At 37.0% G+C, this 24,014-nt stretch overlaps 1 protein-coding gene across 1 annotated transcript in view; it reads right to left on the bottom strand.

Annotated features, from left to right (window-relative positions):
• Positions 1 to 1,593: 1,593 nt before the first annotated feature.
• The window catches only part of DMGDH (dimethylglycine dehydrogenase), a 44,371-nt gene continuing 21,950 nt past the window's right edge, over positions 1,594 to 24,014 (bottom strand). The window contains 11 exon segments of the mRNA XM_026068477.1: positions 1,594 to 1,927; positions 2,589 to 2,723; positions 15,710 to 15,769; positions 16,642 to 16,799; positions 17,686 to 17,903; positions 19,351 to 19,483; positions 19,979 to 20,063; positions 20,065 to 20,085; positions 21,781 to 21,946; positions 22,852 to 23,005; positions 23,154 to 23,323. Of these exon segments, the coding sequence (XP_025924262.1) occupies positions 1,712 to 1,927; positions 2,589 to 2,723; positions 15,710 to 15,769; positions 16,642 to 16,799; positions 17,686 to 17,903; positions 19,351 to 19,483; positions 19,979 to 20,063; positions 20,065 to 20,085; positions 21,781 to 21,946; positions 22,852 to 23,005; positions 23,154 to 23,323 (1,516 nt within the window). The 3' untranslated portion in view covers positions 1,594 to 1,711.

Here is a 24,014-nt window from a genome sequence, read left to right as displayed (position 1 = left end):
AAGTGTTTTGGTATAGCAAAGCCTATTGGGAAAGTGTATGCAAGAACCTGTCTCAGTGTAACCATTATTGTACTGTACACTCCAGGACATCACGACTAGTGAATTTTCATGTTCTTGGGCAATACTGAAATTAGAAACTTTATCCTTCAGAATTGCTCTCCTCCTTCATGTTCTAAATCAAACCATATTGCATTGTGTTGTATTCTAGGTTTCTTAAATAATCAAGGAAAGATAGTGGCAAGTGCCTCATTACAAATAGTATCACCTTTATCAAAAATAACATCTCCGATTGGTTCAGCAAAGTAGAACCAAATCACTTACGAAAGAGTAACAGAATAATTTCTGAATGGATTTTTCACTCAAGACAGCAGTATGTGCAAACCTGCCACATCTTATATTTTATTTTGACCTGTGTTGTAAAGCATATTCTGAACAGCAGAATGTAATTCCAGCTTTCCTTAAATCTTTAGCAAGAATAGGCGTTCTTTATTCAAACTGTGTTTCTACTGCATATTCTATTTATACATTTCTTCTTTGCTGAAGATTTAAGAGGCACCAACTCCTTTGGAAGAAAGTGCATTTTGGACATTCTTTATATTTAATATGACCACAGAAAAGGATTATCTGTAGCCTAATGATGAATGTTATTCTTTGTAAGTGGGAATTGTGACCCTGTTGTGATTCAAAAGAATTGTTGAGCATATTATGGAATTCAGAAGTGAGTTTTAATCATTTATTGTGTTCCTGTTGCTTATCCTGCTTATAAGCAGGATCCCAATCCTGCTTATTCAGGTTATCAAATATTTAACATTTAAAAAAACCCTGTGCTGTGGCTTTAATTATATATTTTAATTGTCAATATTTCTGTGTAACAACATATGGTTCTTACTGCTGTTCAGTTTATAATTAACAGGAAAAGGACAAACAGTTGTTCAGTGTCTAAATCTTCAGATTTAGACCATTAAAAACTCCATCATGTAATACTTTTTAGTTCTATCCAGAAATTGAGCAATAACATCATGTGTGTTGTAAAATATTATATGTAATCTACTAGAAGATCCATATAAAATAATGACTATGAAGAATGGGCTTCCTCTAAATGTTTAATTAGGAAGAACTAAATTTTGATCTTCTGTCAGAATTTCTGCCGGGATAACACATTGGGAAGGAATGTTAGCAGTTCAGTTTCCCTTTAATTATTATTTTTTAACCATTGTTGAAATTTATTTCAGTACTTTAGAGAGCATTTCTATGCAGAGCTAGTGATATTTTAATGGTAAGTTTGTGACATCAAGGAGCAATGATAAAGTACTTTACCCCAAAGACAGGCAAGGAAAGAACTATGTCTCAAGGAGAAAGAACTTGCTATTGGTCAATACCAAGAGCAATTTTCTCCTCTGCCATAGCTCAGATCTCCTGGACAGTGTGTGGGCAAGCTGAACGGAGGATCTTCATATTCCCAGCCACTTTCTGCTCACAACTGCTACTGAGGAGGAGGAAAGCAAGCAGTTCATTAACTTTGCTCAGATCTCTGATGTGAATAGCCCATACAAGGAAGCAAGGGGGCAACACCAAAAAACTCCTCACTAATGGGGCAATGAGGATCTTGCGTTTAGTGATTAATGAATCTGAGTAGTTTGATTTTCTTAATTTCATGGGTATAAATGGAACTATTTCTTACTGCACAATTTCCTGTACACACCATCTGTGTTTACGCTTTGGGACTTCTACCCTTTCTCTGAAGGCGGGTTCTTGTTGGTTCAGTCAGCACCAGTGGCTCTTGTATAATAGTTGCTGAATAATTTTTTCCTAAAAGTTCGACTTCCAAATTCTGTCCAACTTTGCTGAGTTCTGTGGGAACATATGCAAAAGCCAGACTCTGCTGAGCACCGTAGCTGAAACAGCCAGATGTGGTGTTGCCAATAACCTGAAAAAAGAAACAAACATGCATCTTTATTTTCAACACACAGTGGGGTTTCAAAAAAAAACCAATATACATCTTAGATACTAGTTTCTGTTTATAAACTTCCTATATCAAATAAGTTTTGAATGTGCCATGCAGTTCCTAATTTTCTTCACTGTGCGTGAAATCACCCTAAATTGGGATTTTTTTACTCCTTAAAACCCCAGTCTATTCCTATTGTGTTCAATTAACTTTTCAACTGAAACAAACACTATTCATATGTGTACATTTATATATATAATAATTTAACTGCTAATGAGTGTTTCGATACCTAATCTGTGCTGAAATGCGGCAGGTTAAACTTTGTTGTTTTTTTTTTCTTTTAAGTGAATAATAAAAGTGATGTTAGGAGAATGGTGAACTTGCAGGAGAAAAGAATAGATGACCTAATACTGTAGTCTGTTCCAACTCTAGTTTCTATAACTTGATAGTATTTCACATTTTATCTGTAGACATATACAGTTAGTCTTTGCTTCCTGCTTGAAGATCAAAAAATAGTATCATAGCTTCAAATTGTTCTGTGCCAGTAAAACAAAAATAATACATTCACACTTGAAACACAAAGTTATATTCTGTTCATGGAGAATTAACTCTAGTTTCTTGTAACATGATCTACAGCCCTTACCTTGCCATTATGCCACACGCTTTCGTTTCCCTCTGGATCAACGTTATCTGTTTTCAGGGTGAGACATGCCAGTCGCCGTTTCAACCCCTTTTCTTTAATCTGCTTCAGCGCTTGCTTTCCTATAAAGTCTGCTGGCTGAAAAAACATAAGATAATGATGATAAATGGTTACTCAGGTTTTGCAAAAAGGTTAGAGATGCAAGCATTTAAATTTGTCTTCATTTGTTTTCCTATTGCTTAAATGTTCTATGTGAAATACAGATTAAATCAAATCTTTGACAGACATTATATCTTGACTACAACAAGTGATATGATTGGTGATTTTTTCAGTATATTAATTTGTCTAGATCTCAGTCCTTGAATATCCATAATTCCAAATGTAGTAGAAATACATATATAGTGAGACATGTCTGTTATAGCAATATTTGCCCAGTTAAGGTTGTGAGCCAGAAGACTGTTTCATTCTGATTTCTATAAAAAAAAAGGAATTCCAATACACAGATCCTAAAGCCCTGGCCTCCCTCAGTGGACATTCATCTTGTCTGATGCTATCAGCAAGTGTAATAGTAACTTGTTACCATTTCACTTTGGTGTCTCTGTGTGAGGATGCAGAGCTGGCAGTTTGCTCCATAGTCTTGTTTTAAGGTATGTAGTCTTTTTTCCTGTATCTGCTATTTTATGGGATAATGCAACGTTAGCTACAGAATATTGTCATTTGAAGTTCCCCTTTTTCAGCTTCCCTAAAAAGCTATAAGCAGATCTTCACATTTCTAGAAGCAGACCGCATAAATGTGCAACAAGTACTGGGGGAGACATCTGTAAGCCTCAGTAATCCTAAAGGGTACAGAAGACAGTATTTATTGTATGTGACAGTGTGACCTTAGAGCTAGCCTGATTCCACTGCCAGGTTCACAGGTATAAGCTTATTTTGCCTACTTGTGACTGTGAACTTGATTTGTCTCACACTATTGTCTCCCAAGTCTTTAATGCAACTCAGACCACTTCCTTACTTAGTTACTTGGCTGGGAAGAGAATAAATTGGAAAAATGGACTATAGAAAGAAGAATTTTTATAAACTTTGTGGTCCAGGACAGAGGCCCTCAAGTGTCAAGCAAAAGCCCCTTTCAAAGATGCTGACAGTTGGGACAGAGGATAAAATAGTAATCAGGCTGGATTATTAGTCACTTTGGCTAGTAACTGTGCAGTAAATATGAGGAACAGCATCTTATAAGTTCTGCCTATGGATTTTTTTTTTTAAAGATGTAGATCAGGCAGAACAAAAGATTTGTATTCAAATAATTTGCCAGATACACAACATCCTGCCCCCTGGGCATGAAACTGTAACAGCAATTACAAGCTCTTCTAGCTTTCCAGCCTTTGCTGAGAAGATGGGTAGCAGTGAAAACTATTTTAAGACACATGGTCCTAGGTCACTGTGACAGCTCTTGTAGATCTGAAGCAGGAGTTCGATTCATTTGATGAGTGTTTAAGGGAAAAAAAAAGGAAGTACTGATGAAAATATCAATAATAGTATTTCTGGTAGTGTTCTTTAATTTCTGTAGAGTCATAACACTTAGATCCTAGAAGTAGATTTAAATACATTTGTAGTTAGTGGAATTCAAAAGTTCTAAAAGTTCTAAAGTGCTGTAGCCTGGGAACTGTTCATTGTGACTCCTTGTGTGACAGCACTGAATTGTTATTTTGCAGTAATAGCAATCAGAATTACAACCAGAACATATTATAGTTATACTTGGAATAGATTATTATGTAGTTAGTTCATCTGTTCTTATTTCTGTAGGTCTTGTTCAGCTTCCTGTATTTCTATGTGTAGGCTCAAAAGAAATTACTGAAGTGCTGATGAGTTTGTTAAATTTGAAAGACTGGAATCTGTAAACTGTTGTGGAAAACAATTTATGAACCAGTTAGGGACCATTTACTCTGAAAATCAAGGTAGACCAACTGAAGACAAGGCAGATATTGCAAATAAAGATCATAGGTGGTCCCCTTTGGGGAAAGATGGCATGAAACACAGCCCAGATCAGAAAAGTAAAGGACTTTAAGGATTAATTTTAGAATGTAACTGTCAAGATACTGCTGGAAAGGATAAAGCAAAGATCTCGGATCAGACAGTACCTAGCTACTGGGTAGTACCCTGTCACTCATAACACTGGCAAGTCTACAAAGCAGATCGCTCGATGTTTATTCTGATAGAAGTCACACTAAGCCCTACAAATCAGCTTACGTGAAGTGAGAGAGAAAGGAAATCTAATTTTTCAGGCCTTCTAATGGGAGCACAGCTGCATGTCAGATAATGAGAAGAAAGAGTACAGAGGTTAGTAGCTGCATCACAACTCAAATTGACTAGCTGTCTTGGTGGGTGGCATGTGACAGCAGAAAAGGGTGTATGTGCTAATGCTGTGAGTTGCAAGCATTGAAGAAAGAGAGTGTTAGACTGGAGCCAGGTGAACAAGAACAATGCAGAAACTTGCCAGATCTGTCAAATTTAGAAGATGTTACTGGAAATTTGGAATGACAAGTGGAAGGAGTGAATTAGAGTTTACTACCAGTTCTTGCTGAATCCACCTGGAACAGGTAGTGTGGATCTGCAACTCCTGATCTTGGTCATCTTTAGAGTAAACGTACGGCATATTTGTGAGTGTGATACCTTATAATTAGTGGGTATAAAATCAGCATTGTAATTATTGTTATTGCTGCTTATAATTAATATTGGTTTGTGGAACTGACTTGAAGTAACAGTATCAATACTAATGGGCCACTGGCTTTAATAAAGGAAATTTTAGCTGGATAATTGGGGAGGGAGGGGAGGTCCTCCCTTCTTTTAGTGCTAGTGAACAATTTGACTTCAAATGGGCACGCAGGCAGCAGAGCCTGGGAATGAATGTGTGAAGGAAAGAAGGAAAGGGTCAAGAGGTGGTAAAGATGCTGTTAAAAGAATGCACAAGTGGACAAATGAAGTTTTGAATTGCATATGGGAATGGATTAACTAGAATGGCTGATGTAGTTATTTCCTGTACTGTTTGCCCCACTTCTCTCCCTGAAGTTGCAGCTCCCAGAACAATGTGATACATGGTCACTCCTGAAAAAAACTCTTTAAAACCTGCATTAACATAAACAGATACTAGTTTCAGTTTATAGACATACATCAGACTCTAAGCTACACTGGTACAGAAGTAGATCTGAGATGTGTTCATTTTGCAACAGGTGCAGCAAATTCCAAAAGAGGTGTGAAACAGGATAGCTTTGTCATCCATTTCAGTTTGTTTTGCCATTACATCTGAGTCAATAGCCTGAAATCTTGAGGATGACTAGGGTGATATTTCAGGAGACCTTAGTAACATGTCCACCCAAGGGAAAAAGGGAACTGCAGGACAAGCTACAGCAAGTGGGTATTTCAATGGTACCGCAATGATTTCTGCTTGCTTCATCAAAAATGTTCATATGGGTGTTGTGAGCAATCTTCCTTCCCATTACAAGTCTAATATAGTTTTCTTAAAGCCCCCAGTGTTTTACTAACAGAAGACTAAGACTATATGATTTGGTTTGTGTTTTGCATATATTATTCATAAAATTTTAATTAGAAGATGTCACTTTTCACAGAATTACATTTCTATTACACAGTAACATTTATAAAAGGGAACACCTACAACTAAAAACTAAGACTGTATACCACAGCATGACACCCAGACTGAAATGCTTTCAGGGACACAGAGATATCCATGGAGTAAACTTAGCACTGAATCAGCTCCTTCCTATATATGCAAATGTAGTATCTGATGTTCAGTCTCAAGGGAGGTGATTGTGGTACCTAAAATTAATGCCAGCTGACCTAGGGCATTCTGACTGGCTTCCAACTGCAGCTCTTCCATAGCTCTTGCGTTAAATTTGCCAACCCAACGTGGATGTTACTGATACAGCAAGGCATCTAAAATGGCAGTATGAATGCCTGTAAATCCTCATCTTTAGGTCTCTTTGTAATCAAAGAGTGGTAACAGACAGGAATTTCTCAGAACTAGCTTCTGACAGCAATCTTTACAGTGCCCTTTTCCTATGCTGAATCACCCTCAAGTCTTCCAAAAAACAACTGTAACCTTTCACTTTGGGAATGCAATATCACACAGCACTGATACAGTTACTGCTGTACTGAGAGCATGGCTTCTTTTTTTCTGGAGTATTCAGACACCTGTAGGTGAATAGATGTAGACAGAGGCGAAACTCAGCCCTTTAAAAAAATTCTGATTTTCACAGTGATTTTTTTCAAGATTGTAAGTTAGTTTACACCTCTATAAATTCCTCTTTTAGAAATGGAAAAACAGTTTCCATAAAAGTTAATGCAGCAATCATAATTGGAGCCTTCAGTATGACCTAATAACAGATGTGTACTGCTTTAATGGGTCACTTCGAGATTAACTGTACAGATGACAGTTAGCTCCTGTTAATATACCAATTACTGGAACCTTGAGGTTGACAGCAAAAATAATTTTGACTTCCACTTGTTAATTACCTGTTAGTGGTATATACAGAAACTATTTGAGCAAGCAGGTTGCAGGTTTAAAATCCATGTATTTCTGGATCATTCCTTGCCTATTCATTACAGATACAAAATGAAATTCTTAATCAATTCCAATTGGGGCAGGCTTTGGGCCACCTGCAATGAACCACTTTATAGTTCTCTTGCTAACTACAAATGGATTTGGGGGTTGGCATATAGTGGGCTTGTTCTTTTTTGGTTTATTTCCTTTGGAAATAGCAACCTGATATTCTTTGAAGGTTAAAAATATTCTTGTCTCTTTAGAATTCATTGAAAAAATAACCAAGAGGTAACTTGGGATTCTCAAACTCTGCAAAAATATATAAATACGCATACACATTTTTTCAAACAAATAAAACAACCTGTTAAGTAATTCTCATCATAAATCTGTCTAGTTCAGTCTTCTTAGTTTACTGTTCTTGGGTCATGACAATTGTACTCTAAGCAGATTTCCACAATTATTCATTTTTGTTTTATGAGTGTGTGTGTGCGCCTATGTAGACATGAGGTCCCTTTCTCCCTCTCTCTCTCCCCTTCTCTTTCTCTCACTCTCTCTCTCTCTCCTACTCTCTCTATTCCTCTCATTGTAACTCAGTCTGGCTATTCTTGGCAACAATGCCTTCCTGTTTCAAGAAGAAAATTAGTCAGTAAGGGTATTGCCTCTATTTGTTTTAGCTTGTCACATTAAATAAAATGTAAGATAGTGTCCCATTTAAATCAGTAGACTATAATTCATTAAAAGAACATTTGGAATCAACAGAAGAAAAAAAGATGGAAAAGGAGGAAAACTCCAAACCAAATGTCAAATTTAAACCTGTTCATATCATCTCATCATTTTAAAAGAGTAGTCAGTTGTGACAACATGTAGTAACAAGCTAAAACTTTTACTAGAGTAAGATGAGTCCCAATAAGCTAAGCCTAAAATGCAGAAGAACTCCATTTTCTTGGCATGAGCTTCCAAAACACTAATTTGAGGCAGATGTAATATTCTTCAGAGTAAGTAAAAACACTTCTTAAGAGCAAAATAAGGGCAACAGCAACTGTTCAGCTTCATATAATAATATGAGTGCAGTTCACCAGATAAAAATAAAAATGGTGGGCTGTGCTTTTTACTGGTGTTATCTAACACACAGATTATAAGGAAAAATTGTATTAAAAGGAAATCAGTTAAATTTTTTCAAATAGCACATAGCAAAGGGGGCCCATAGATTATCTCATCTATTAACATATTATAACATACTGGACATTTGTATTTGCCTTGCCCTTTTCCTCAGCAGACTTTTACCTCGTGTCAGTTACCATATGTTGGCCAGTGCAAGATAAGGTTTGTTGGGTTTTTTAAGAGTTCAGGGGAGATTAACCAATGTGGTCGTTTTAGGCACAGTGATGTATCCTGCAAAGTTTAACTCACAGCATGTATTTCAAATATGCTTGGCTTTCAACATCATACAGATCCTAATTCTAAACCCTCCAGAAAGTTTTTTGTTGCTTAAGTGAAGCAAAGGGATAGAAATTATCTATAAAACATCCACTTTTGTTTTAGATTGTGCAGTAGGAAGAAAGGTATTCGGCAGTTTAGCAGAATAACTTCTGTGTTTCTAGGAAGAAAAATGTTATATCCATTCAATAAATAACTGGCAACAAAGATATTCAAATCTCTCTTAATAACAAAATGCTGTAATTTAGTTGGTATGCTACTTATGACTGCTGGCATACAGTCAAATTATGTACACAAAGCCACCCAACCGAGTAAGGCAGCACCAACAGCTGCCGCAGTCTGCTATAACCATTGCATTACAACACACTGAAGGCAGCATCCATACAATATTTTGAAATAAATTATTCTTAGCTAGATGCTCTTGAATAATTTCAGGGCCACGCTCCAAATGATAACCCCTTCACCAGGGTGATGGCTGAAGATCATTTTCCTCTGCAGGCAGCAAATATTTGACAGGTTTCGTTTTTCTGCAGCAAACCAAAGCTACAGTTTACGCTGCACAAAACAGTTTTCTAAGGGAGATGTGGCCAATCAGTATGAATGGCACCTGCAGCACTGTTCTTTCATTCAATCTGCCTAAGCCATTCTTGTAAGCAAACAGCCACTTTAAAGAAATAGATATGACACAAATTCCTGATGAAAAACTGAATTATTTCAGCTCAAAATTCCTAGCTCAGTGGGTTCTTATTGCATTATGGGATCCACCAACCCCCCGGGGAGTGACCTAGGTGATGCATTTTATACAGACAACAAAATCATTGCAGATTTTTTCCAATGTATTTTATACTTTGTGTAACTTGATCGAGTAAATCCTCTGTTACCAGGGCTCTCTGGACTTCAAATGAAGTAACAATAAAGGCCAATTCAGCTCCTAGATTTTAATTTGGATGGGAGGATTCAGGGGGAAAAGTCCAGTGAGTAAATAAGCTATAGGTGTAATAAATGGGTAGCAAAAGAGAGCAAAACAAAAACTTACCCCTTCTTCCCTGCCACTAGACACTGGTGGGTCTAGTACCTCTTAGCCATCACTCCATCCTTTTCCAGATCCCTCTGTTTTCCCCCAGCTTCCTTATCCCTTCTTCAGTAAAACCCGTGCTCTTACTTCTTTCCCCCCTTTCTTGCTTGGAAAAGGAATGGCACAAAGCACAATCTTACTCTAGGTTGAGGAGTAAGGTCAGTGATCACCACTATGCTCATACTCTCTGAACAGGAGGGATGCAAGTTGGAGAAAGGGGAGGAAGCACAGGCAATGGCAATAAGGAAGAGTTGCAGAAACTGTTGCTGGTCTGCTTGTCCAACATCAAAGAGTTGGACAATTGTTCCCATTATACCTAGTTAGCAAGTGCCAGGTATTGCACCTGTTAAGCCTGCCCTATATTGGACTTTAGAAGTGAGAAGATAAAAATGAACCACTTGCTGTGGTCAGGCAAAAAGCTCCCATTTTGAAGTCAGCAATTGCTTTACTAAAACAAATTCACTTAAGAAGTAGAAAAACATAAGCAAATGACCATAAGTGGTTCTTTTCTTGCTTACCCCTTCTCACTCCTAGACTCCATCTTTCTGAAACTCTGGAGTCTCCTTCAGGTGGAAAGGCTTTAATGTCACCACTGCTCAACAACACTACAGGCCATGAGACCTAAGCACAGAGTTACCAAGAGTTACTGGCTCAAAACAGTAGCATTTTACACACACACTGATACAAATGTCTACATATGATACAATGCTGCAAAGAATCAGAGCCAGTACATACAGCCTCCTTTCTGCCACTTTCCCCACCCTCCTCACCTAGCACTGAGTGGTGCTTTTGGCCAGAAACCCTTAGGCCCAATGGCAGAACTCACTAAAACTCTATTCTGCTAAGGCTCCCTTATGGAAGGTATGCTCTCTTCAGTTGTGCCAATTCAACCTTTTTTGGGTGTTCTTTCTCAAAACTGCATCCATGAAATAATGAAAAAAACCCTTTTTCCTAAAAGAATGTACTGTTTTGTGCTTTAATAAATCAGAACACCTCACTTTAGACCATTGTAACAGAAAGAGCTGGGCTGACAGAACTGAGGGGCAGTTCTGGCAGAGGGGACAGGAGAGAAACAAACAGCTGGAAAAAGGAGGAACTTGCTGCCAAAGGAACAAAAGGGGGGAAGCACAGTCTTACAACTGCTTATCTGAGCTTATTATTAACAAGTTATGTATAGTTATGCTGGAGGTCAGGTCATGCTCAAGGACTCTATCTTTGATTTATAGTTGACCACCCATCTACATGAAGCTGTTAAGCATGACATTCAACTTCTGTTCATAATGAATGAGGGAGCAATTAAGTGTTCATCTATGTAATAGGTGCAATAGTAAAAGCCACCACAGAAATCAGATGCCAAAGTCAGAAGGAGAGATGGGACTTGTATTCTAAAGGGCATTTCTTGATGGTTAAATGCAGGCAGGTACTAAGTATTGCTGGTGGAGATGAGAGAGAAATACTGAGAAGCAGACAGGGAAAGGAGCAATGGAACAAACAATGGAGGTAGTAAACAAAAATTCTGGTATTATGGGCCATAAGAAAAAGCAAAGGGAGAGAGGTTTTGGCATAATGTATAACCAGGAAAGAGACTTGGAATGGAGAACAAAAACTGCCCCAGTTCTGTAAATAAACAGGACTGAAACAAATAAATACCTAACTCTGATAACAGTATATCCTCTTAATGGCAACAAATGCCAAATATTAGCTAACCACTCAGCTCCAAGCCTGGAAGAGTGCATCAGAACAGAATCCTAAAGGAATTTTCATCATTTACCTCATTCTCTTCTCGAAGAAAAGCTGTTGCTGCAGAGAGTGCCCAGGAGATGGCACTCTTGTATAGAGCATAAAAGAAATTGTTAAAACAGTTACACAGAGAATTTTGTAGTTGTATAGTTTTGATGATTATTGGCACTATTGGATTAACATGGAAAATCATGCTAGAAGAGTTCTTTTCTGTGAGCTATTCAGACTAATATGGAGATTTTCACTGTAACATGAGGTTTATTGGGGCTTCTGGACCGTTATGCTCAGGCGAAAATAGGCTGTTTTAAGAATATTGTATTAGCTACTAATAATCAAACACTTGAGAAGAATGAAAAAGCACATGCTAGCTGTTTCTGATGACACAAAGAGCTTCTTAAAAGAGGAAGGAAATAACTTTTTCTCTATGTCAATAGTGAACATAAAAGGCAGCAATAAGTTTAAAGTATGGCAAAAAAGATCTAGGATACAAGATAGAAAACGTTTTTCTAATATGAGGATAGTGAATCATTAGACTAGATTGCCCAGGAGACGATGGTATGTCCAGGACTGACAGGTCCTTATAATTTTACACATGAAGTTTTATACATACAGCAAGGTAAACACAGATATAGTTGATTCTGTCATAGAATAAGGGGCTGAAGTAAATTAACATCTGGAGATTGCTTATCATTTCTGTAATTACATCTGGAAAAGCAGTTAAATTTAAAACAGAACTTTGAAAAATAAAAGGCATTCAGAGGTGATATACTATAGCTCTGACCATTTGAACCAGAGAAAGTTCAAATGTGTGGTAGAACTCAAATGACATTCTGGGATGTGGAGCAAGCAGAATTGCAACTTTTACTTCTTTAAAGATATTCTGTGAATTTACTGTCACACAGACCATTAAGAATCTGTTGGATATTTAGTAGTAGAGTGCTTATTCATGAGATGAAAGTATTACTGAGGGAAACTATCTAACAAAGAACAGTTAGACCAATTGAACAAACAAAAGACCATAGATACTAAAAAAAATCCCACCCCTAAAACAGATAATTTTTTTGAGATGTTAGGAAGACAATGTACACTCTCAAGTAGAAAATTAATACTGTTACCATCCCTCCACTTTGGTTTAATCACAGTCCATCCTGCTCATCTGTGCAAACAAGTAGCTAACACTAACAGTCAGAAAAAAAAGGAACATCAAGCAGAAGCTAGAGGGAACCTAGAACAATACCATCTCTTCAGCATTATTGATGAAAGGAAATTTGCCACACAAATGATGAAGAAACAGCTTTACTTATTGTCTTGTAATAAAATAGATCACAAAAAGACATTTCAACTTAAGCTTTTAAGAGTTTCTCCTGTCATTCATCACAAACAGAACGATTAGTCCTCATGTTCCTGAAGATGACAGATACTCTAAACCTTGTAAACAAAAATATCAGGATTTTATTGGGAGTTTACATTTCTTTATATTTATTTCCCAGCTCCTTTAATATTCTCTTGTGGAAATAAAAACATTTTTTGATTGTACAACTTTCATTGGTATTTGGTTGTTCATTCACTTTAATCTATTTATAAACTGTTTACATTGTCTACGACATACCACTCAGGATTCACTTATACTGACGGGAAGTCCTTTTGATCATTTTGCAAGCTCTTTCAGCTGTCTGTCACACATTAAGAAGCACTCTCTACTATGTTGCAGAATATTTTATTTTGGTCCTAGTTTATAAAGAAATGAGCACTTTCCCCCACTGGGGGCACACGCTTAAAGGAAAAATCCCTGCCAGAAACTACAGACTGAGATGTCAAACAGATTTAACTGAAGTTGAAGTTATCTGCTGCTTACAGTTCGTGTCCTGTTTGCTTTTTTTTTGGGGGGGGGGGGGGGGAACTTTCCTTAATAATAGGAGCACAGACAATTACGGAGTATTTTGCTTGTCTTCAGTCATGGTATCTGCTATGAAATGCTGAGGTCTGTGCCTTGCCAAATGGACACCAAAACTAAAAGCAGGGAACCGTAACTAGAAAGGGACTCAATAACCCAAGCTGCCAAGAAGCAGAGTAAATAATCTCACATGGCGCTTCATGCTACAGTGTTTAGACTGCTTCCAGTATCTGAGTTAGCTCAGGTAGCTCTGCAGTGTCAACATACAGTTGCAACTGCCCTCGTCTCTGAGTCCATAAATAAACACAGATTATTTCCTTTTTCACATTAGTTCAGCAATACTGACAAATGTTTTAGGCCAACATCCTGTAACTACAGTGGAGTTTTATTCTTTGCCCATAGGTGTACAACAGGAATATCTGCTCCAGAAAGCTGTTTCACCTCTGCATCTTAACCTTGCAGAAAAGTGTGCAGAACAACAAAGAATCAAGTGCTTCATTCACATTTTTGCTTTCCTATGTTCTGCACAGACATCTTGGCAAGTAACAGCTTTCCCTGATTATACTAACAAAAAAGAAAACATACACAGCCAGATCAAGTGGAACTGGAAAGAAAAACTAGTAACAGTAACATTATTTTTCATTGCATTCCCCTGCAATGCTCTCCTTAATACACAAAAGTGCTTAAAGAGTAAACAAAACATTATCCTGTCATATAAGAATCTCTATTTCCTTTGCATGCACTATTTTCTGTGCCTAGGGCAAAATTATACTACCCAGTCAAGACAGTTAGGACTCCACTACACATGGGAACTCCACTGACTCCCTGGGAGCACCATACCCTCCAGTGGATGAACTCCACAGCTGGGCACGAGTACATTTAGAACTTGTATTTTATGTTAGAGCACAGACTGATGTCAGACAGGGACAAAAGTGGGTATTTTATCAATTCTGCACAGGTCGAAGAACTTTAATGTGTATAGATAGGTGCAGAAGATAGAGAGAAAAGGCATCTTCCTGGACTCATTCCTGTTTCTGCCAGAGAACTTGTTCATATTGATAAAAACACCATTTTAGGTTTGGCATCTATTCATAATTCTTGCCTACCCAAAGATTAAGATTTATTGCTTATTTGGAGCTGTGACTTAAAATTTGGGATTCCTTTTGGTGCCTCAGCATGACATGACAAAAAATATCAAGTGTCATTTATTATCTGACTTAACACCCTTTCAAATACAAACAGAATACAAATAAAAAGAGAATTTGTCCCTGTATCATATTATATCATTGTAAGACCGAATGCTTCACAAACACTGATTTTTCTTCTCACCCTCCCCTTATGTAAGAATGTTGGTACTTCTTCCGCTTTGCAGATGAAAAATTGAGGCATAAAGATTAAGTCAGAAGTATCCCTTAATTTAGGACACCTAACTTGAAATGTCTAGGACCTGATTTTTTAGGTTACAAACTTCACATCCACTGTGCAGGCAACTGCTGTTAGAGTTAACAGGCTAACTGGTAGCACCAGATGGCATTAGAGCTGCACGGGAAAAGATTTCAGAGTTTCACAGAAAGGTCCTCTTTGACCAGGAGTTTGGACACTTGCTCTGGTTTTGTTTTGGACTGGAAAAGAGCAGTGACAAACAATTTCTGTAACTCTTAGACTATAAACAGAGTTTGTTTTGCTAAAATATTATAAGAAAACGGGGTGGTAAAAAAAGGAGATAGGACAGTATATTTTCATTTTTACTGCATATTTAAATACAACTAGTCCCAATTGCTGAACTTCAAATCAGACAAGAAGTTCTAAGGAGAGCGCCTCTTCAGAAATTTTATGAACAACTAAATTTTCTTTTACCAACATAATCATTTATCTTACATTTGACTCATATCCAAGTTGTCAGTAAGTAGTTCTTCTGAAATATCTATTATTTTTTCAGTAATTTCTATACCAGAGTGGGAGTTGGGGAAAATGATGTTACAGACAATTGCCTTGCTAAGAATAAGCAGATAAAATGATTTCACTTTTTTCATAGCATAAATAGGCCAGTTCAGCTTGTATATACATACTGTAAGCTTTAAAAAGTACATGATCCAAATTTGTCTAGAAAGCTATTTCATTCAAAGAGTTATTTTTAATATGTTAAATTCCCCATAGTCAACATTAAATTGATTATTTGCAACTTCTTGACCTAATGTATAATTTTGTCAGCAAGAATTATGGAAAAGTATGAAACTTTTTTTAATAAACTTCTATTAATAAAGTAATTACTCTTGTATACAGTGAAAAAAGATGTTTTCATTTTCAAATACCTATTTTATTTTACACATGATGACATTTCTCTTTCCAAACACTTACAGAAATAATCTTGCAGATAACAGAATGTTTTGAAAATAATGCATACATACTTATAAACATAAACATACCTTGTTTAGCTTTATAAAATATTCCAGTCCAGCTTCCAAAGGATTAGTGTCACAGTTCATCTGTTAAAAAAACAAATACTAAATCCATACATGAGGGATTGTCACAGCTTTTGTTTCTTTTCATCCTGTGCACCCTTCTACTTATTCCTGGGTCAATATCTTCTATGCTGTATTTGTGCAACTTCCATTTGAACACACTGTGAGCTGCCTATATGTGATTTTCAGCAGAGTACCTACTGTTATCCTTAATATAAGGTGTAGATATACAAATCATGCATCTATGTTTCAACATGCAAAATAAATACACATTTCAGTCAGAAACAAGACTTTTTGTCAAAGCAGTATCAAGCCTGAAGAAGCTCAAATAACTGAGGTACACACACTAATTGCAATGCAACAGAATGCCTTAGCTGATGAGGAAAATAAATATACAGTGCCAATTATATTTACCACTTGCCCTTACCACCACCTTAGTGGTAGGGGAGTAGTTCGTCAGGCAGCATCTGGAGCTAGAATGAAAATAATTATCAGTGGGCAAAGGGAAAGGATCTCTAAATGCCCAGCATTTCAACTTCCTGAGTTCCTTCCTTTCCAAAGGAGTTGGGAAGAAATTCAGGTAAGCAGAAATTATCCTGATTTTCCTTAAGTTCTTTAGGCCACTTGAGTAGTTCCTTATTGTAAGCGGGCAAATTCGGCAGATGCAATTTAATGGGATATGAAAAAGTTCCAGATAGATCAAGTATATTAGCTATTTTTATCTAGAAAAGACACTGTTCCTGGTTATAGTGGTTTTCCCTGCTCAAAGTAAATTTTCTTTTCATGTCAGAACTGGAACAAGTATTATCTATGTCAGCTCTGACCAAAAGCTGTATAGTCATAATGAAATAAAGAAAATAAACAGAAAGAATTATAAAAATATTATATTTCCTGACCTCTGCCCCCCAGGCTCGGAAACCCTTTTCCAACCTTAAAGCATTCAGAGCATATGTTCCAAAGTTGTCAATTTGCTCTTTTTGCCCAGCTTCCATGAGAGCACTGTAAAGAGCTACAGCATCTTCTTTTCTGTGATAGAGCTCCCAGCCCAGTTCTCCTGTTATACAAACAAGATTAATAGATTAATCAACTCAAGACTGAAACAATCCTAATAAGTATAGTTCTATCATTGGTACAAAGTAAGGATCAATGCTGCAAATACTAATGCACATTCTGGGCTCAGTTGTGCTGTCATATAGAAAGCCAGATTACCTACAAGAACCACTAGAGGATAGATCTTAAGCAGTGGTTCTATTATTCTGACTTAAACTATTAACTGAAATCAGGGGAAAATCAAGAGTAGTTGGTATGAAAAGGACATGCAACAAAGTCACAGTGCGAGACGAAGCTTAAGGGCATTATAAACAGATGATGAATTGGCAAGAGAACAGCAAATGTAACTGACTGTGAATAAGGATAAAGGCAGTATATTATCATATTCAGTATGATGGAAAGGAAATACGAATTACAACAACTTCAGCTGCTTCAGACTGCTCTGAATTTAGTCCACTGCAGTAGAGATGAACATAGAAAGAAATAAAAATAAAAAGTAACTGAGAAAAATAAATGCTCAGCACTTCAGTGTTACATTTTCAAGGCACTTGACAAACTCTAATATACAGTAATCCAAAAACAATTCTTGACGTTGGTTTTGCAGCAAATACCACAGAGGTTATCAGAACTGGCCTTTTGTTCTGTAAAATAAATATTTACACAGTGGGGTATTCTAGAGAAAAAGGTCTTGGAAAACACAGTGCAGACTCTGACCAGATCACATTTGAAAATCAGTTTACCGGATTTGCTCACACATTTATATATAAAATGTGGTGAACCTATTGCTTATGAAGACATAATGAGATTTATTTCTCAACGTAGTTTTAGTTACACTTATTACTTTATTTATTAACTCCTTACCTTAAGAGTCTGTTTTCTCTACTGCTTACCTGTGTAGGATATTCTAATAGCAGTAACAGCAATATCAGAAAGTTTCAAATGTCTGGACTGGAGAAACTTAAATGAACTGTCACTCAGATCCTCAGTTGTCAACTTCTGGAGGACATGCCGTGCATATGGACCTGCTACACCAAGTACCCCCATCTCATCTGTCATGTTTTCTATATTAGCTTTGTATCCACCTCTGACCACCTCCTCTTCTATCCATCTGCATGTAAAAGACAACAGTGATGTTAACATTTCCATGAAATGTAACTGATTTAAACAAACACTAGAAAAGAAGAATTTTTTGTTAGCATTAATCTTCTCAGCAGCTCCCAGTCTCAGCACCTTTTCAAAACCAGTGGAAGTATGTACTACAATAGTCACATCTATCACTGATGTAAAACGGGGTTTTCTGGTGAGATAATTGCTACAGAAACACAGGGCTCTGGGATACAGCAAGGAAAGGAAAGAATTTAAATGGGTAGAACAGTATTTTCAAGACAAGGGGAAGAAATGATATCAGAGGACTTGACACAGATTTGCCTTTGGATCCATTAATAAAAAGTCAGCGTACGAAGAGAGTAAGCAATAAACACAAAGAACATCAGAAATCTCAGCATAAATTCCTGTGTTAACATAAATGTACAACTGGGCTTATTGCTTCCTGATACAGTATTTAAAGTGTTGCCAGGAAGTTCAGTTTTGAGTCTTGATTTGATCAAAAACATCAGCTAGGTACTGTCTTTCAGGAACCTCTCAAAATAAATGAAAGGGTATATTTAAAATCTTATGAAGTACTGTTTTGTTACACAGTGTTAAAAGATCTCAGGCACAGGAGAGAACCAAATGGAGCTGCTGAAATTCTTTGGAAGTAAATGCATTCAGCCTGGTTCTGCCTTTTTTACTTGCATTTGGTGCTTTAACATGCCAGTGTTCCTACTGATTCCCATGGGACTGCTTATAGAATAGGATGTTATTCACCACGTGTTGGGGTAGCAAATTTCAGTCTTTTATGTTTTGATTCATTTTAAGGACTGATTTGTCAGCAGATTGCAGATTTTCTTCCCTAGTAAGAAAAATCCTTTTTTAGTATGTGTATACAGTCACTAATAGCACCAGAAATTTCACTTACAATGCACATCTTATGAAAAGCATTTTAATGCAATCATCCTGCAAGTGTTTCTATCTCCTTTCTTTCTTCCATTTCACTTTGTGATCCCAGAGCCCAAAAGCCCAAAAAGCATTATCGCAATATTAGAAAGACTGCACTACCCATCTGTACTGGCTAAGTCAGTGCCTCTGGGGTTATCGATGTTTAATGCCAATTTTCTTTTTTGTGTAAGAAAAAACACTGGAAAGGAACAACCCTGCTGTGTTCCACCATACAATGCCAAACACAAACGGGTTCAACAACAAAACAAGAACTACTTATATTAAAGTAGATTACACGACTATCAGTAAATTGTCCATCTTTTTACACCAAGGGCATTCCAATATGCAACTGCTTACACTTCAGGATTCACTTCAACTAAGTTTATATACATAGAATTCTCTTAAACCCAGTGAAATTTCTCTGAGAAATAATTAAGAATTTGGCCCCTAGTCAAAAGGTTTCTATATTACCATGACTGTACAGTACTGTGTACTTACTGTATCAAAATTAAACTTACCTCAGATCATGGAGTTCTGACCCAGAGCCAGTCACAAGCATAAATTCTCCTGGATACAGCTGAGAGACCGTTAGTTCAGCATAAACTTTTCCTCTTGGTGTTAACATATGACTTATATTTGTAGAACCCACCTATAGAGTAGAACTCATAATTATCACAGATGCAAAATAAAACCTTTCAATTCTTAAATATTTGAAAATATATGGAAATATGACTTTGTGCTTAAGTCTTCAACTATTTTACTTTACTTGAAAGAATAACTTTTTCTATATTTGTTCTGCTATGCCAGAATAGGAGAGGACAGATACACAACTGGCCAGGCTTAAACTTTACAGTGGAAATTTCACTTTTTCTTCATAGAAAAAATTATGTTTTTGAAATTAGATGTATCAAGGCCTCTATAAGTATTTATTAACTGTATATTATACAAGGCTTTCTTAAGCCACAGTTGACTGAAGAATGTATTTTCAGTGTAAACTAATCCAATCACTTTTAGTTTAACAACCATCAGAATAAAAAATTCTGCTTCTGTTATTGACATAAATATTCTTTTTGAATCATGTGAATAAAGCTTCAGATCCCAAAAGGATAACATACTTTGCCCCGTATAAAAACCCATTACTTTAAAGAAAGAAATACTGAGCTGCCTGATGATTTTGTGGCCCTGTGTAGTAGCTAACCATGAATCTCTATCTCTGTTTATCTGAGTCAGGTTTCTGTGTAGAAATGTGAGCTCTTGAGGTAAAATCTCCAGCAACAGTTACTAAGCTGTGCCCATAAAATGTATGCATGCTCATCATCCATACAAGTAGAGTGTGAATGTGCCATAGCTGTTGTGCCTGTCTGTTTCCAGAAGCAGAATTTAATCTCTTATGTTTCATCCTGCTTTCATGAGAATCTTGTCAATCACCCAGTCAGTTCCCAGATTTCTGACAATGAATGGAAGAAGTAAAAATACTGCAGATATTAAAATTCTTTTGCAAGGTCATATTACATTGATATAATTACTAGTCTATTACAGATACATAGTTAAATCATCAGGCTCTGATGCTAGCCACACCCAACCTGGCTGTGATACAAGCATACCTTCATTGAATTATTTCACCATGCAGACATGAAAGGTACCAGACTTTGTGTGCTTAAAGGATCAACTGTTGCAAATGCTGGATTTTCTTAAGTGGACTCATAAACTGTTCATTGTATTTTGCTGTTTATCTTTTTTCTCCCCCCCTGGCAACACTGATTAAAATTCCTAGAAAACTGTGGTGGGGTGCTTTCCCCCCCACCACATACACATATATAGCAAATGTTATCCACACCAGCTGTTGACATAGTTACCCCACCTCTACCCCAGGCTACAGAGAAGACAAGCAGGGAACTTTTAATCTACTTTGCTATCAAAAAATTAATACAAGTAAAAAAAAAAGTAACACAACAATTCAGGTTGATCTTTCTCCTCAGCCTACTGGACACCACTCTTGTGCACAGCATTCCCACTCATTTGGGTCTGACCTCTGAGTAGATGTGCCTACCTTCATGACCATAGTCTCGATCTACTTGCTATGTTTCCTCCTTCTAGTGTCTGAAGCAGCTAAAACTGTCAACTACAGAAAAAACTTAGGGAAATTCTGGGCTGAAACAAGCAAACCCCATGGCTATGGCACTAACAAAATGAATAATCTGCTGACTGGAGGTGCATCTGTAACTCTGAAGTTACAGACACTAGATGAAAGTGGAAAACAGGAAGATAAAGGGACGCATGGAGCACTACCATGAACTGAGGGCCAAGAATAAGAAATCTGGGGTGGTTAGTCACAGTGTGCCTTTTCTGAGAATGGGATCGTGTTCTGAGGAGCTGTGAGTAGAGCCACATTTGTGGAAAAAAGATAGGTGTGAGTTTGAAAGCTGAGCAGCCTGAATATTTGCAATCCTGCCTGCTCCAGGCAGCAAGCTCTGAAACAGGGCTGGTATGAGAGCAATGGAATAAGCATGGGTTACACTTAGAAAACTGCTCCCTTGTGCACCCAGGAAGAATACATCATCCTGCTACAGTCAGGCAAGAGCACATTCCACTGTTCTCCTCTGCTGCCTGACGCTGCCTCAGCATGGCACCGTTTTAGATAGGCAGCTCCCAAGCTCTTCTAATGCCACTGTAAAAAAATTCCAGGTGAGATTCCCTTGGCCTTCTTTAGATAAATATTTCTGCCAAGGGGTATTTCTGCTTGGAGCCACTCTAATATATAAACTACACTGTTCATGCTCTTAATGCTTAAGTAAAATATATCTCCTAACACAGGAATTTCTCCAAGGGACCTGGAGAGTTTGGCATCTGAAAGATATTATAACAATATTATGCCTCATTTTCCATTTCTGAAATAGATTTAATTTGTCTAAATCCTGTATTAAAACAGTGATCACTGTCCCATTTACCTTTGGAACAACATTTGCAAATAGATGATCCAGCAGTTTAACAGAATCAGTGCCTTTCACTTTAAACTTGCCAAATGGTGACAGGTCAATCACACCGACTTTCTCCATAACCTGTTTATACTCACGACCCACAGGGTCAAACCAGTTTGTGCGCCGAAAACTGGGTCTGAAATAGAGCATTTATACATATAAAACACAATTTGGCCATTTTGTGCTCTTTTCAGCAAAATGTAGTCTTCAGATTCTTCACTTTGAAAATCATTCAAAACAGATGGACTTTCCTAATTGTAGGTAGCTTACCCAACATTTTCCTTGGTCTAACACAGATTAATTATTAAATCCTTTAAGAACACAGTAAGATATGGGTTGATGTTTTATCATCCATTTTGGAGAATAAACTGTGAACTGTTCAAACGTTAGAAGAACTAGTAGTCTTTCATTATGTAATCATGGATAAATTCACAGCATGCTCCATTGCTGAATCATTTATTTGAATTTAAGGTGCCAAAGCTTTACTTTCTGAACACCAGAGAGCATCTCCTCCTTCCTTCGTGAGCCTCATTTAGCTTAGGACTCCAGCAGTCCTGCAGAAAACACAGGTATATGCTGGACACCCCCTGATGCAAGCATGTGATTAGGTAGGCAGGCACAGAGAAAATGTAAAGGAGGATTAGGCTCCTCCTTTCCTAAGAATTATTGAGACAGGAATAAGTTTTTGCATGAAAGTATGTGCTGCAGATCAAATAGGGAGCAAAGAAGAAAATACAGGTTTATAATGAATAAATTATTCTCTAATCCCTTCCGTGAGCTAGGCTGTTCCAGGATACCCCACGTCCACAACAGTTACAGGATACCTTGATGTGTGTCTTGGAATGTCTACACTATTAGAATGAAATGGATTCTAAAATATGAAAAACAAATCTGCTTAAAAACGATAATGGAAGAGCTACCTAACAGATACACTTTAGCTGAAATGAATGATAAACATATGCTTCCCATGAAGTTTAACTCTTCTGGCCCTTGCTGTCATGACAATTTAGCAAGCAAAAAAAGACATAATCTTTCATTTACTTGTATCCAGTCTCATCTCCAGGTTTGTAGAACCAATGAGGCTGTTCCCATCCTGCGTGAAAGCCCATTGAACATTTCGACTTCAGTAAATCATAAAGCCCACTGACTCTTTTTGTTGGTCTTCCAGCAAATCTTTCTTCTTTAGGATAACCAACTAGAAAAATTTTTAAAAAAAAAGGTATACTGTACATCACCAAGATAGAATACATACTATATATACATAAAAACACAAATGTCTAGAGTCAGCCCTTGTTGAAACCCATTCTCAGGATATAAATATACTTCAAAAATTATCTTCTTACCAATGTTATTAAATCCATAAGATTCTCTTGCTTTGGCTGCTGTGTATTCTGTGGTAGTCCACTTTCCATAGCGATTTGGATCTAATTCTATCAAGTCAAATGGAGGCTCCCCCTCAAGGATCCAGTCACTGAGGTACTTTCCTATGCCACCAGCATGTATAATGCCGTATCTTAAAAACAAAAAAAGACCTGCAGTGCTGAGTCGTTTTTATCAATACCAGCACTTATTACTAACACAGCCTCTAAAATATTTTGATTTTTTTCCTTTTTTGTTTTGTCTTTTTTTCAAAGATTAATTGCTTCATTGACAGGTAGTTCTACTACCACACTCCCAGTAGCAAAACTTTATTGCCAATGTGTTGGTAATTCTGGTGCTTAAGGTTATAGGAAGCTCTTTCTTTCTCTGAAGTTCAGAATTTAATAGTCCTTTCTAGAGACGGTAGAAGTCCTCAACAATTAATACTGAAGAAAGTTCTCAAACTTCTGATTTCTAGATAATACATTTTCTAGCAATAGAACACCTTTTCATTTTTTAATCCTGAGATTTGAAAAACAGACAGAGATATTCCAGAAGCTACAGTGAATATTTACATAACAGTGACAAGAGCAACAACAACAAAAATCAGGAGACAACCCTAGCAAGACAATTTTAAAGAATGGAAGCCCTCAAACTTGAAATACCAGGAGTACTTTTTATACTGCTCCACAGAAAATAAGGGAAGGTGGAGGAACTGGGGAATAGAACTAGGAAACTTTTTTGCAGTGGTGCCAGAATTAAGGGAGAGTTGCCTTTTCTCACCTAGAATACCTTCTCTGTCTTCCACTATAATTTTGGAGAGGACTGGTTCCATGACATTTATG

Source organism: Apteryx rowi, unplaced genomic scaffold (assembly GCF_003343035.1).
Source record: "Apteryx rowi isolate R43461 unplaced genomic scaffold, aptRow1 scaffold_1049, whole genome shotgun sequence".
NCBI classification, from domain to species: Eukaryota; Metazoa; Chordata; class Aves; order Apterygiformes; family Apterygidae; genus Apteryx; species Apteryx rowi.
Note: the sequence above shows the minus strand (reverse complement) of the source record. Positions and strands in the feature narration are given on the sequence as shown.